The 16121-nt window shown below is 39.3% G+C and overlaps 1 protein-coding gene across 4 annotated transcripts in view; it reads right to left on the reverse strand.

The window, feature by feature from the left end:
- Positions 1-998: 998 nt before the first annotated feature.
- MAP7 (microtubule associated protein 7) overlaps positions 999-16121 on the reverse strand; it is a 109691-nt gene continuing 94568 nt past the window's right edge. For 3 of the 4 annotated variants that reach the window (XM_059468868.1, XM_059468867.1, XM_059468865.1), the window contains exons 11-18: positions 15408-15591; positions 13493-13685; positions 11940-12041; positions 11609-11659; positions 11455-11512; positions 8877-9006; positions 3565-3791; positions 999-2825 (exon numbers count right to left, since the gene is read on the reverse strand). In XM_059468868.1, coding sequence (XP_059324851.1) covers positions 2815-2825; positions 3565-3791; positions 8877-9006; positions 11455-11512; positions 11609-11659; positions 11940-12041; positions 13493-13685; positions 15408-15591 — 956 coding nt within the window. In that variant the 3' untranslated portion in view covers positions 999-2814. The remainder of the gene's footprint in view (positions 2826-3564; positions 3792-8876; positions 9007-11454; positions 11513-11608; positions 11660-11939; positions 12042-13492; positions 13686-15407; positions 15592-16121) is intronic. The other variant, XM_059468866.1, reaches the window with a different exon arrangement.

A 16121-nucleotide genomic window follows, 5' to 3' on the forward strand; every position in this document is an offset into this window, starting at 1 on the left:
AATCTCAAACATTATTTCAATGTCTTAGCAAGAAAGCTAACAAACAACAAAGGACTCTTCATCAGGAATGAGGAGATAAAAGACATGAAGCAAACAGAGCTAATGGAGAGCAATGCAGCAGTTGTGATGTCCTGAAATAACTCAGAGCATCATCCCTGTGAGCATCGATGCCGTGCCGTGGAGATGGGAGCACAGAGCTGAGCCTGCCCAGAGCACACAGCTCTCTGCTGGGGAAGGCTGCTGCTCCCAGCCCTCAGAACAGCTCTCTGCACCTGCTACTTGCACCTCACAGAGCAGTTCCACCTCGCCCCTCATGGTACAAACACCACAACCAGTTGCAATAGCTGGCAGAGGAGCTGGCCTTCCTCCCATACCATATTTTATTGTCAAAACCAACACTAAACATAAGAGAAACTGTTTTCCCTGCATTAAAAGAGGCTTAACCAAAAGATTTAAAAATTCAATATTAAATCTTTTTTAAAATTTCATACACCTACTCTCAATTCCCTTGTTCTTATATTGTATGTCATGCCCTTGAAACAGGAAATTCTTGCTCTCATTTGAAGCAAACCTGGATTGACTGTAATGACAAACTGTTTTTAATCCAGCCCTGCTAAAAAAAAAAAAATCAAAGCAAAAAAAGCAAATGTGAGAAATAAAGCCAGCCCATTTTTCCACAAACAGTGAAGCAAATGTGCTGAAGTCTCCCCAAAAATAGACCAGCATAATTTATAACCAATCCTAAATAGCTCAAGATCAACACAATTTAAACCCGATCCTAAATGAATCCTAAGACTTAAAACTCAAGCTAAATGTAACTGCCTATTTCATTACTCTCCTTTTTGTTGCAAGTGACTCTGTACTGATTTTCAGTAAGGAAATCAGAGAAAATCTGAAGCAAAATTTTAAGCAGACCATGAGTAGCAAGAACAGTTTTCTATCAGAGATTGACTCTTGCTTCAATTATGCGAGAAAATGAAAATATAAGTAGAAATAAATATTTCAAACAAGTTTTATTTGGTACTTACATGCTATATATAGTTTTAAAGAAAAACTACATATTTTGGACACTTCAAAATATTGTGGCTATGTACATGGAAAACTAAAGAAAGCAAGAAAGGAACCCAATTCATTTTACTGTGTCACAAGTTACTATTGAAAGCACTCTGACTGAATGGCTGTTTTTTCCCTTCCATAAATATTCTGGCAGATGAAGTCTCTTTCATTTAATTTCCATTGCTTTTGTCCCATCTCCTCTATCAGATGAACACTCGGCAGCAGCAGAAATTTCTTCAAAAATCCTTCGGCTTTTGTCTCAGACGATCTCTTCTGCTAGCACAGACTTTCTGCACAGCTTCCTAGAGGCCTCGCTCAGTGCTCACCAGAGGCAAGTGCAGGAATCTTAATGGAAAATTCTCTGTTAGCAGGAGCTGAGAGCCCATGAACCTCCATTTTTCCCTACCCAAGGATCTTCTCACTGATTCAGAGAGCAATGCCTCAAGCCTTTGGCGATGCTGCAAACGCAAACACCCAGAGCGAGCTCTGCCTCCAACAGCATTGTTTAGCAAAGCACAAAAACGTGCAAGGTTTTACAGTTCTGCACAACAGCAACCAAAAGTGTGGGATGGAACAATGAATGACAGTAGAAATCGGCATCAAACTAAAGAGAAAGCAACCTGCATCGCTCCTCTTATCACTCAAGCTGCACTGCTTTATAAAAACCACACACTACATAAAAAAGCACAATGACCATTTTCCATTTGCTCTGAAACGAGCAAACCCCAAAAATCCCTGAACCTGCATCATCATCCAAAACTCAAATATCCCAGGTTTCACACAGTCTTCAAAAGTCTGATAAGGCAAAGGAAAAGTCTTCCATCATTGGGAACAGCAGCAATTTACAGGACTCAAAACAAGGTAATTCCTTGTATGTGTGCACACGTGTGTGCACATATGCATACACATCTTTTATAGTGTTGTGAACATGGATGTAACTAAAAAAATCAAGTTTGCAGTATATTTTTCACCACATTTGTCTAATTTATTCAATCAAATGATTTATTTCTGTACTGAGCAAAATTCATAAATACATTCTCTAGGAGAACAATAGGTTATCCTCTTGTCCATGAAAAAATAATGCTTTCAAATTTTCACATTTTAAAACCTTTCTTGTTTTGTGTTTTTAGAGAAAATGTGAGAAGATCATAGTGACGTCTCAATTTACAGAATGTCCCTGTAGGAATTACATTTACAAGAACCTGATACAGAAGCCTATAGTTTGCCCCCATAATTAGAGTTCTCTGCAATAACATTTAAACCAACAGGTTTAAATAAAACACCCCATTAACTCTACTTGTAGAGCAATGAGGCATTTATTTTTCAAGTATTAGAACCATAAAGTGTAAAAGATTCTTTGCCAATTTTACAATTATGCCTTTTAAACCAACACCCACCTTTTTTAAAAACAAAAAAGAATCAGTCCCACCACCCAAATCAGCCCGTTACTTTCAGATTCCAGTGTCTTGTGTCTTAAGGAATGCAGAAATATTCATTTACTAACAAAAAAGCTTGTTGGAAATAGCCATATTAAGTAACGCACATGAAGCATGATTTTTCTAGTGATGAAAGCTATTAGAATGGTGATCCAAGTCTATTCCCCTCATTTCTTCTGCTGGTTTTACTAAAGTCCTTCCAAAAAAGATATTCAAGAAATCTTTAAAAAACTGGAGAGAAAAAATAAAACACTCCTTCATAGCATGGAAGAAACTGACTGCAGAGATGCTCATATCACCTTTGGTTCTTCAGAAGAAACAATCAGATCACTTCTAAAACAGAAGGTAAACATGACAGGTCAGAGTGGCAATTCTTTCTTCAAAATGTTAGGTGTTTATGCAATTATTTTAATGTGAGATGATTTTCCTTACATTTTTAGGCCAGAGAAAAATACAGTGCTATACAATTTAATTTGCTAAATCAGTATTTGTTTACCTAGCTTTCTTGCAAAGTTATGATGTAATTCAGAAAAACCCAGTGTCCTGGAAACCATCCCTCGATGTCTGCAAGAACTTGACGAGGAAAGCATATCCAGAATTTCAAAAAGTAGTTTTTAAGAAGTAGTTACTCCCCTTCTGCATGTGCATGTCAAGCACTGCACTTGCAAAACTGGAACCCAGCTGCTGATCATAAGGTCAGAGCAGCAGCTGTCACCTATCACTTCTGCCTGAAAGCACCGGGCAAACCTTTCCAAGCAACTCCAAAGGGCACAAAGTAAAGCGTATGTGAGAAGCCCTCATCCAGGAAATGATAAGGCCTCACCACCATTGCACTGCATCTGTATGTGCCCAGCATGCATAGCTCTGCAAAGAGATGTGCCCTTTGTATAGATTTGTTTAAAATTTAAACAAATAAAATTTGTTTAAAATTTAAACAGAGTTTAAATATAAAAAAAAATAGAGTTCAAAAATCCTTAAATGAATAAGCTTATCAATATAAGCTGATTGATAGCTCTGAGACTTCTCTCAATTACAACAAATTACAAGTGTTAGTGAACCACAGCAAACCTACCTGCTGTTTGATGTGTTTGAACACTATCTACCTGAGGCAAAAGAGTGCTCTTATCTTCAAAGGCTAGAATTGGATTCAAAGGAATTTCGGGACTGTTGCTTCCATCATTGTTCATAGCATCCAGCCGGGATGGTTTAGAACCAATAGGCAGGTTCATGATCTCTTCAAAATTATCATTCTGCATAGACATTCCATTTTCATTTGCATTCTCCTCTAGATTGAGATTGCTGAAAGAGAAACATAGCAATTTTTCCTTAGGTACTTTATCTAGAACTGAAGTTTAGTCATCCTCAAAGCAGTAGTACAAATGGAAGAGAAGTCTGCATCAATCCCAAGCATTCTTTTAGCCAGTGAAAGCAAAACTATGCTTCTACCACAGTAGGAAAAAATGGTTTTGCAGCCAAGTACTTGGTATTCCTTCCCTCAAACCCGTGGGATAGTAGTTACCTTTGGTTACATGATAGCCAGAACTACAGGATGGACACTGCAGTCTGAGAAGCAACTGCAATGGGAATCAATAAGGAAATCTCTGCAGCACCACCACTACCTGGAACCACCCACATAATGCAATTTACAGCTCCTAACATATTTTTCAGATCTCATAACCTTTGTTGTACCCTTCCTCTTATTGCAAATCAATGTAATCGCCCTTGGATAAGATCACTGTTATTATTTCTTGGATCTTTTATTATTTCTTCTGCTACCAGTTTTGGAGCAGCTTCTTCTATATGCCACTTATCCAGAGAAAAAACTCCCCCTTCAATATAGTGCTCCTTTCATTCCCTTCTCTCATAAAAGATCTTAGGGGCCATTTCCAAGGCACTACCCAGCTCCACACTTCTCCTATTGATACCATCCAAGCCAAAAGAGCCCTCTCCCAGAACCCCTCATCAATCTGGACCTTCGTTTTCCATCTGCCATGTGAGAAAGGTCCATTATGAGCAAGCTCCTGCACATCTCCCCCATCCAGAGCAGCACAAGCACAAGACACTCTGCATTTACATGTACTGTCCTCAGATGATATTGCTCACCTCTTGCAGCCTTGGGCCTCCCCTCCAAACCCCTTTATTAGGTGCTGCATCGTCAAATCCTTCTGACTCTGCAGATGGCATGTCCTATTCTGCCAGAGAGGAGAAACTAAGGTGCTACTTCAGTGAACAGGATGACAGTAATGGGACCATAAGCTCCTCAGGCAAGAGCAAGTGCTCAACAAATACTCAAAAATTTTGTGATCTTTCACAGGTTCTTCCCAAAGCCCTCAAACAGTTAGATCCTGGCAATCCTGGATACCTATTCCCTGTCTGGCCCCATTGCAACTGTTCAGGTTGTTTGGAAATGTTTTGGCCACAAAGGCACAGACACAATTTTCCTAGATTGAAACTTGGCTACCAATTTCCTCAGGCCATTTCTCAGAAGGCAGCTTGGCTTCACAGGCTTATTTTCTGACAGCACATTTACTAGTCTGAAAAAGAAACCTGCTTGTAATTGGCAGACAGTATATTTTCATTTGCCAGCTTCTTTGTACAACTTTGCACAAACAAAGAATTGTTTTACAGTATTCCCCAAGAGACAAAAAACAATCATTGCTCTTTTGAAAGTGGCAGTGTCTTTTTATCCAAAGCTCAGAGAATCACATGCTGGTGTTCATATCAAGCCTTCCCAGTTTTTCAAATTATCACCAGTTCTTTTTCAGAAAGGCACTCCCCTTTTTTCATCTGTGGATATGCTGGGCAAATTTCAAAGTGAAAAATATGTTTCACTGCACTGAGTTTGAGAGCAGGCACAGAAACCCTGCTCAGTGCCACCCTTTTGTGCCAAAGACCCACACGTGTAAGAGGAGGACCAGAATCTGTGAAATGCATTAGGACTATTAAAAGGTGCTCTGTCATGTATGGTCATTAGTTCATTATTCACTAGAAGGTATCCTGTTATTTACTTTATCTCCATATACTGCCAATAGCCATATCAGAACTAGGATAAGAAGCCAAGTTTGATGAATAGGTTAGAAAGAGGTGGAAAGAGAGCAACTGCTCATTCATACAAATCAAACAGTGCAGTAGTTCAACAAGTATTAGAGCAATGAAGAACCCTTTTGCTTCTGCAAACAGAATTTTTCTACCCAATTTATCAGCTGACTTAGTGAATAAATAATTCTTCATCGTTTATATTTATGTGCCATGGCATTGCCAGCATTACACATGGAGTTAGAGCATAATTCATTCAGACCCGAATAATGTCTTTTGAGACAGAGGAGTCTACAATCACAAAGGGGGTACAGAAAAGGAAATCAGAACAATAAATATTCTAAATTTTGTGGTATAAAATTTTCTAGATTCTATGCTGCTTGATCCACCTAAGGACTGGAGGAGCAAATTTAGACTAAACAAGGGAAACAGAAGAGTGGAATTAATTTCCAGTGGACATCTTAGAGGCCACAAGCTCAAAAGGAGATTAGATGAAGTCCTAGGAGATTGCTATGCCCTTCAGCTTCTGGTAATTAGCAGCTTAGGGACTACTTGAGCCTATGGTTGCATTTGGACCACAATGCTTAGCAACCCTTCATTGGCCAGAGGATCTCCTGGTAATTACCTTTTTTTTTCCCTCTATGTTGTGCTACAGGCCATTAAAACAAAGAACACAAAAAAGAGAAAAGGTTTTTGACCTGCTACAGCTGTTCTTACTGTCTTGTGTTACATTCTTAATGTTGTCTAAGTGTCTAATGCAACACCAGAGATATCCTTTTCAGGCACACAATATTGCAGAAAGAACTGGATAATTTTGGCATTCTAACATATTCCATAAGTGTGCGTGTAGCAAGACACTTATGTAATAGAGGAAAAAAAAGTTGCCTAAGTTGTTGAGAATGCATTTCCAAACATAACAGTCTTGCAAGCATCTGAAGGACATCTCCATGGCAGCTGAAAAGTATCTCTGTAGCTTCACATTTTGACCTGGACACATCAATATTAACAAGACAGACTGGAGGATGTTGGGAAAAGGGAGCCAGTTTAATTAAAGAAATTGGAACATGCAAACATTTAAAATTACTGAAAATTATATCTGTTGTAGATAATTTTAGCCAAAACTCTATATAGACACAGCCTGAAATTAGAATTTGAAGAGACTAAAAAATAAAGCCAGAATTCAGTATATCTGCTTCCGATCATTCATCAGAAATCAACACTGAATAGGAAAAAACGGATTTGCAGGCCTTTGAAAAACACCATTTTCACAGCTGTTACTTCTGATCTGAAGGAAAATGTCAGTCACCCCATTTATTGAGAGGATTTTTGCAGAGGAGACATAGATAGACATTAACAGCAAAATGTATTCCAGACTTCTGGTTTATTTAAATAAATGGTGCTTATTTTTAATCCACTGAGACAACAGCACTGAAACCAGCCAGCAATGAGGAGCTTTCTTTTCCAGGACAAGATATGAAGGCAATCACACAGACCAACTGTATATTTCTAAAAACTGGTTATCTAACCTGCCCAGACCCAGCTCCATGCACCCAGGATGGAGACACATGAGGTGAACTGTACTCACTGAGGTGTTTGCACTGCATTGCAAGTGTTTGTAGAAAACAGCACAGAAAAGAGGAATTACAGAGTAAATACCATAAGGAAAGTGCTGTCAATATAAACTAGTGTAGTGAAACAACTTTTTCTAAGAAGTAGTAAAGAATCTTGGGCAAAGAATTAGGGAATGGAGTATAAGCAAAAAATCTGTAAGTGGGCTATGGATTAGGCTTCTGTAGGGTTCTGCATCACTCCAGCCTCTCACCCACACAAGCACATGACACAAATCCCCCAGGTAACACCTTTTTAACTTCTGGTCAGAATCCTCAGCACTCTTGTCGTTAAAACATGAAGAAGTATTTTTCAGACAAAAGACAAATCTTGCTGAGGGCCAAAGTGAGCTGCTCACTCAGGAGACAACCTGCACCCACTCCCCTGTGTGTGCCACCATGTCAGGGGTATCTGGATAGCAGACAACCACAGCACACAAGATACAGTAGCAATGGTGTTGGCACCTGTGGCTTTTAAAATCTGACAAAAATCTGTGGGACACTACCAAGTGCTTCAGGCTTCACCTTCCCAGTCACTGTAGATGTACCTCTAAAGCGGACACATTCCAACCTGGCATGCCAGTTTTCCCAAATGTGCTTCCTACTTTTGTCAGTGTTCCTCAATCTCTTTTATTCATTCTTCACTGTGGTCATTCTGAGGTTCCTCCCATGCAGATTATAACGGTACAGGACAGCACTCATTAGTGTGGAACATTTTATATTTCAAACACCAAGGTGCTTGTAAGGCTGAGAGTGATTAACATTTTAATAGCTGCCCAAGACAATTATGAGGCAGCTCTGTGCAGCTCATCCAATGCAACTCAGTGTCACTGACAGAACTTCCCTCAGCAGGAGCATCCTTGTTAGCATGACAGCAGGCTAAGATCCCCCATGCATATGGAGGGATCGAGAAAGGGCAAATTCCTCCTTCAATTAGTGCCAATCACACCCTGAAGCATACTGTCCATTACAGACTGCACAATGGCTTCCCACATTCAAGTTTTTCCATGCATATTCCGGCACTACCTACATAAAACATGAAAGGACTGCGAGATTATTTGGCTTTCTGCATCACTAAAATTAAAATAACTGACAGCTCATGCTTATGTAACAGATGTCACTCAGTTCAACACTGAGGTTTCAAGCTTTTCAACAGTTTCTCAGAGTGGCTTGCTTCATGGCTACAGAGCACCCAATCTATAATATCTGCCTCCTCAAATACTCCTTATGAGGAACAAAGGTGTTTTTTTAAAATGCATAACCAAAGTGACTAATCCTGTATCACACACAAAGGACATATGTACATCACCACTTGCTAATACTTCAAGCAGTTTAGAAATCAAAACATCTAGGCTGAAAACCACAATATTTGTTATTTGAATTAAGAAAAGCAGTGCAAGCCCAGAGTGGGTTTTATAAGCTTAATTCAGGGAAAGAAACAGAAAAAATTCCCTTTCCATTAAGTTTCAATAAATGTAATAACTGCTGCCAAACACATTGTTCCAAACGCTGCAAAGAACATGCTCTATTTTGTAAAAATTTCTTCCCTATCATTTAGCAAAAATCAGTTACTACTCCTTGAAATGTGATAAAGTTCTTTCCTTAACAGAGGAAAAGATAAAAGGCAGATTGAACAGTTGCTTCTTATTTAATTAACGAACTCACGGATGTGAATATGATTTATTATTCCAGCAGCCCTGTCCCCAGGCAGGGCTGCTCACGGCACCTGGCAGTGTTTTACCTGTCCACGTTCCCGGGGGGCTGGTGCGGAGGCTCCCCACACACGCCGGCGGCCGCGCTCCCGTTGTGGCTGTGCGGGGCTGGCACCGCTGCGTGCTGCGGCTCCGGGGGACACGCAGGGCTGCCTGCGACTGGGCACAGAAACACAGGGTTGCATTAAACCAAGCAGCAGCCTCTGCCCTGTAGATTGGGGGAAAATATTTTCTACAAAAGCCAGCACAGCTAAAGCGAGTTACAGTTTTAAAAAAATAGAGGGTTCGCACACCCCTCCCCGCCCGTCTACCCAATTCCATCTCCTTTGTCAGCTTTTTGGGCACACAAACCCCGTTTCAGGTCCAAAGTAAATGTCAGAAAGCCAGATTTCAAAGCCATAGCTTTGTGAACAAGAATAAACATTTTACAATCATATGCACAATTCCAACATATAAGCCAGTGGGCAAAAGAGGCTGATATCTGATAGAATGTTATGCTGGCACTTTTCAAGTAGCAAGAGAGAATGGAATAGAGCAAAACTTGGATATTACTAATTCCATACACTGGTATTTCTTGATTCCAGTGACTGGATGGAACTGAAAAGGAAAAGGAAATAAAGAAAAAAAAATCTACATTGGGAAGGACACTTCTTTCAATAAGTACCAAATGATTACTACAAAACATTGCAGAGAGCAACATAAAATGAGATTATCCCGGTCCCTCATGCCAAGACCACGTAATACATGTTTCTGGCTGGCCTTGTGGCTTTCTTTTAAAGTACAACTACAGCCTTCTGCATTGTATTTAGAATCCCTCTATTCATATTCAGGTCAGTAAGAGGAAGCAACTGCACCCCACCCTGCTAACATCTGCCACAGTAATTGCAAGGACAATTCAGTATTCATAGGCTTGGACACATTTATCTACATTACCCAAAACCTCGTCTGGTAAGCCCCTCCTTCAGCTGCCTAATTTCACTGTACTCCAAATGTTTGGGTTAAAGACTTTTATACTGAATGTCTTAGAGTGACCTTTTGCCAGTTTTTATATGGAAGATACTAGAAATAGAGGTTTCTGTGCTTCTACAAATTGAATAACAGGAAAATACTTTTGCTTTAAAGTTTAGAAGGAAAAAGCAGAAAAACCAGAAATGTGGAACAATCTCATATTTTTGAAGCAGAGGCCAAACAAATGACAGAAAGCTGATGGATTTTTTTACATTGTGTGATTTGCCCATTCCCATAAATGCCTCCTCAGGTTTTGGCAAACAGTAAGACTTAAGAAAAATTTTTAAAAACAAATTGTTTGTGGAGAGTCAGGCAAATTTATGTGGCTGGAATATACCTTTAACTCAATGGTACATATAGATAATGCAAAGTCAAACAGCAGAGCAGCCCTGAGGCTGAGAGCAGTTTTCTCTTTATTCAGTCATTCAAGGACTCTGGCCTTCCCTTGGGCCTGGGGAAATGGAGATCCAAAGTTTCCTCTGCCTTAGGAAACTGATAGAAGACTACTTTTTGTCTGTCTCTAGAGGGAAAGCACTAGCCAACGGTTGTGGAAGCCTTTATAGTTTCAGGAATTCTTTAAATGCTTTGTAACACCTTCAACAGTGCCCAAAGACAAAGATGGCATCCCAGATGAGTCCTGTATCAGTAGCTCACAAACCGCTTTCCCCTTACATAATATGTAAACAAAGAAACACAGGTAATGAAATCTGTGTAAAAAAGGCTTCCTGACAGTACTAATTAGAGTGTTCACTTTAAAAATCAAGGAAAAAAGTAATCCATCAGTCAGTGCTGCTGTCTTCCCTGTTACTCAACCCAAATACAAAGGAGAAAAAGATTAATGTCATTTAATATGTTATGCTACAATAGGATAAGCCATTTGATAGCTTGCCTTCAGTATCTTTAAACAGTGCTAATTCACACCTGGTGATTGCTGAATATAAGCTACATTTTATTTTTCTTCCTTTATTATAAGTATATAATAAAGGAAAAAAAAATACATTCTTATATAGAAGATTACCTAAAAAGAAATAGAGGGAATGGAGTAGAAGGGAAGCATAAGAGTGTGAGTGTGACAAGACTAAGCTTTTATAGCAGCTCAATTTTGTCAAAAAAAGAAATAAAGACCAAGTGAATAAGGCAGCAGGTGTGGAAGAAAGAAGTCACAGGGAGATATTTAGAACAATAAATGCTTTGTTGTAATGACTAACAAGAAATAATAATCTTTTAAGAAAGTGGAGTAAATCTGCAACAACCACATGTAAAATAATATAAAAAACAAAATGTAGAATCAGTTTATTTTGTGATCCAAACCACGAAAGAATTTCTTTTCACTATATAAGTAATTAAACTTATTAAGAAAATTCCTTTTGCTAAACACCAATGTGACAAAGTTGCTAAAACATTGGACTCATTTAGTAATGGCTAACTACCTATACAGAAAGCCTAAATAATTAATGTCTGCTAAGATTTCATTTATATTCCTCTCATAGTTTTTATTACTGCAGTTAGTGTGCCAAGTTCCAGAACTGTTTCTCAAATCATTGTGCTCAGTAGGCATTTATTCACCTGTTGTGCTCAGGGCACAGTTAAACACAATACCTGCTTCTCCAGTAATATTTGCCTTTGATATATGTCCATTTTGCTGGTCATTGGATTTCTACAAAGGAAGCACAGTTTTGTAAATTAAGAATGGCACGAGGGAAAAAACCAGAAATGTGTTCAACATTTACACATGTTAAGTAGCAGCACTGACCTTATCTACAGCTTCTACACGCCTAGTTCTCTTCATGATCTCCTCAAGCCTCTACAATGAAATGTAAAGGAGTAAAATAATGTTTGGTGGCATTAATTTGAATATCTCTCTCCCAAAGCACAACTGCTTGTCATTTATCAGCTGTATCTGTTTGTTGCAAAAAAATGAATTATTTATTACTGTTGGCAATATTCCCTTCATTGTCACATCAGGCCATTGAGGACTGCAGCCTTTCTGAGAGCACATTTACATCATTTGCTTCCTACTGCTCAGGTGGAAACAGACTGCTAAGGCACAACCAATCACAGTTTCTCTGCATGGACTGAGTTACCTTCTTCCTTTCCAAGCGCTCTTGCTCTTCTCTTTGGAAATGCTTTTCACGTTCTAATCGAATCCTCTCGGCTTCTTCCCGCAGGCGAGCTTCCTCTTCTTTCTGTGTTGGTGATAAAAGAAAAAGAAGCGAGGAAAAATAAGTGAGGAATGACAAGTTTTATACTCTATATAATTATGTGTGTCTACAACACCCTGAAAACACACTCTTGGGGTTTGCAAGTCAACAAAAATCTTTTCAAATGGAATTGTGCATTTCTTGATTAATTTCCATGTTTTGCATAGTATTAGGAGAGAATAACTAAACAATGGACATCATGTTTGGTTCTGTACCTGTTCCAGAACACAGCACATCACAAATAAGGAATAAATTTTCTAGCCTTCAGCCTTAAAACAGCAGCCAGGAAAGTATTAGAGAGATCCGTATTTTGTGTGGTGGATATTTTTGAGGGTAAAACAAATGCAGCAGAATGTTTTGTTTGGCCAACAGAGTAACTGTTTAACAGGATCAAGGGCAAACAGCCACAGGCCCATTTGCACAAACTTTCCATTTCTGCTTTTTTAATGAAATGCAAAATGTGTCTGGAATATACTGGAGAAGGGCCTTGCTCCTTGACTGGGACACTGTTATATGATGGAACTACAACAATAGATAATTTTTTTGCATCTCTAACATCCACAAAAGCCTTGGCCACATGCTATCTTTCAGGGCTAAATTGAGTTAAACCTCAGTTTACCGTTTCAAAGAAAGTTGCACAAATCTTCTGGAAAAGAAGAATGGAATTTCTCAGCCATATTCACTAACACAGTCCTTTAAACATTTATTATCAGAAGCATACATTTATACATCAGAAGAAAAACCTCGTGTCTACAAGGCAAATTGAAGTGTTGGATTGTGGAAGAACAAAGCACATGCAAGAAGTAAGAGGACATGTGAGAAGAGAAGAATCCTATCCAGAATGCTTACCACAGCCTCTCCTGAAGTCAGTAAACCAACATTATGCCCATCAAAAATGAAAGCACTTGAAAAACTTCATTTTCATTTATTATGTCGTTTGACTGATTTCTGGAGTACTGGGCCAGATAAAGGTTCTCCTTGGTTTGATTAAATTTACCCCTTCCCGCCAGCCCCACACAAATGCAGTATTTGACATAGGATTAGAATTCAACACAGTGAATAGTTATCTTTAGATCTGGACTTGCTATAACTCTTGGGACAAAGAATTCTCTGGTATAATAGCACTTATCCAAATTCCCCAACACAACTATATTGATCTTTTCATCCTAATTTATGAGGAATAAGAAAGGATTTGTTCAAAATACATTGAAAAGGGAGAGAGGGAAAAAGAAAACCCAAAGCTCAACTCCCTACCATATGTTTCTGTCAAGTAGAAAGATCTCTCTCTTTGAACTACTCAACGGAATTAACTCTGTCCCAACACTTTTCAGATAGCATTTAAATTGTAGATATTGCTCTAGTTTAGGAAAGAAGTGCTGCTACACCCACTTTGCTGCCAGCTAGACTGGCCCAGAAATTCTAAGAGGGAAGCATACTTGTCTCTGAACACGCTCCATCTCTTCTTTCTCCCTCTGCTCTCTCTCTTCTGCCTGGCGGCGCAGCCGCTCCTCCTTCTCCCGCTCCTCTGCATCCTTCCTTTGTTTTTCTGCTTCTTGTCTGCGAGCTTCCTCCTCCTCTCGGCGAGCTCTCTCTTCAGCTATCCTCTGTGACAACTCCTCTTTCTTTTGTCTGCAATCATTAAATAAGCATAAGAAAAACAGGAAATAAAAGTAGGGAGAAAAGCCAAACCACCAGGTTCCTTATCCAGCACTGCTGTCCCAAATTGATAAAGGGTGCACTGCTGTCCTATTCTGTTCTGCTTCCCATAGGGGCCAATATAAAAAACTTTGCAATTCAACACCAATACTTTTCCAGCATATCGCTGCCTAATTGACAACTTGCACACTTTCTGAGTCAGAAATTGTATCTTTGATTAACACATTCTGCAAAACACTCCTTTCTGCTATAATCATATTTTAAAAAGTATGCATTTTTGTCACCCATCTCACTTCATGGCAATGATTCCCTGATTAAAAAAAGCATCTAATTCTGCCAATTTTTGAAGGTTTCCTCCCAAGCTTACTAATGGCCCCTCATATCCTTGTGTTATGAAGTGAGTGACTTTTCCCTTCAACTTTGATGTTTCCTGAATTATTTAGGACTTTTTAGCGTATCTTCCCAGCTGAAGAAGCCTCACCTGCTTAGTAGATTTTTATATGGGAACTACTTTGTGCTTGTGATTTTCTTCGGTGTCTGTCAGCACTTATTTTTCTAGTTTTACTAATTTTACAATTGTAAAGAAAAAATAAAACTCAACATTCAAAACGTAGATTTATCTTGGGTCATTCAGAATGACATTTTCATTTTGTTTTTGCATGTTTCACATATTCACCTCCAAACAAGATCTCTTCCCTCAGAAATAATCCCTCAGAGACCAACACCAGTAGTCAAGTTAGGATTATTTCCTATTCCTACATTCCTTTATGCTTATTAGTACAGCCATTCAGCTTCCATTTTGTAAAACATGGCTCAAACTGTTCACAACTGACTTATCTCACTGGAGACCAACATCATCTCACTGGCCTCCACTCCTTTCAAGTTCCCTTATGAAGGCACTGCACAGACACTGAAAACTCCTTTCTGCGAAAGCTGATTATTCTTTACTTTTTATTTCTGATCTTTCTGACTTAGTATTTATTCACTGTATTACTCTTACGCCACAGCAGCTTTTTTTCTTTAAAACTCTTTTTGAGAGAGTCAGTGTTGTGAGCCTTTTGTAAAGCCAGGCTATTTTAACTAGTTCTGCCTTGCTTCTATTAGCAAAGTGGTTAAAGAAATCCAACAAATTCCAGAGGCATGGCAGCCCTCCAAAAAACACAACTTGTAGACTTGTAGCCAGAGTCATGAGTATCCTGATGGGCTACTCATTTGCTATTAGAAAGTGAGATATAACATTAATTACCCTCCAAAGCTTCTGGGAGGGTGTTGGGGGTGTCTTTATTTTAAACAAGAAAACAAAGAGGTCTAAGTCACACCTAAAGCACCACCCACAACAGAGATCTTACAACTCAAAGTAAGAGGCTTTGTGCTGATCACAAAGTTGAAAACAGCCATACAGAGTTCTCTAGCCAGAATAAATCTCTGAGGAAAAAAACTAATCACAACTGCAAGGATCTACTCTCTCCTTCTGACTTATTTTAAAGCTCTACTTAGAAAAAGTTTTAACCTTACACATCTGCTTAGGTACCACCACCAACTGGAAAACCCAACAGGAAAATATGGTTTGGGGAGGAACTTGTGCCTTCCACACTTCAGTGCTGTGCTTCACACATAACAATGTAACAGCAGAATACACACAAAAAGCTGCTAAAAACATCTACATGCTTCTCTACTGCAGAGGCCTATAATTACCTTTCAAGCTCTTCTCTCTCCCTCCTTTCCTGCTCCTCCCGTTCCCGCTGCTCGCGGGCAAGGCGCCTCTTTTCAGTCAGCAGCCTTGTTGCTTCCTCGGGATCAGTTGTACCTGCAGAGGGCTTGGGCACTGCTGGGGCTGGAGAAGGAGCTGGTGGGGCAGGAGGCAGGGATGGGCTGGCTGCTGAAACAAATGGGAAAGAAAATTAGTTTGTGCAGACACAGTAGCCAAGATGTCACTCTCTTGAAAGGAACACACTTCTAAATGCACTGCAAAGTGTTTTCAAGCCTATGTGGTTTTTTAATGATTTAGAGGAAGAAGTTTCTAGATGCCAGAGGTTCACATACTTCAGGGAAGTTTGGTTTTGTAGGGTATTGGAAAGCATAAGTACCTGAAAGTGTAAGTCAAGTTTTCTTGACTTTCAGAACAAATGCTGACAGGTGCTTAACAGCAGTTATGCTGACTCAGCAAGTCCCTACCATCACATTACTTAAGCTTGCCCAATACTGTTTGAAGAGCAGAAATAAAACATTGTGAAATTATATTTTCTTCTGTATGATCATCCACATCTGAAGATGAGAGCCAGAATTTTTGGCGACAGTCACTTTTGGTGACTTGGTGATCTCAAACATCAACTGGCTGATGTGATCTGCACCAATGATAGGACACCAGCTATCATCAGTTTTGCAGCTGCTCCAACCTGAGGCAACTCA

The sequence above is a fragment of the Ammospiza nelsoni genome, chromosome 3, assembly GCF_027579445.1.
Source record: "Ammospiza nelsoni isolate bAmmNel1 chromosome 3, bAmmNel1.pri, whole genome shotgun sequence".
Taxonomy (NCBI): Eukaryota; Metazoa; Chordata; class Aves; order Passeriformes; family Passerellidae; genus Ammospiza; species Ammospiza nelsoni.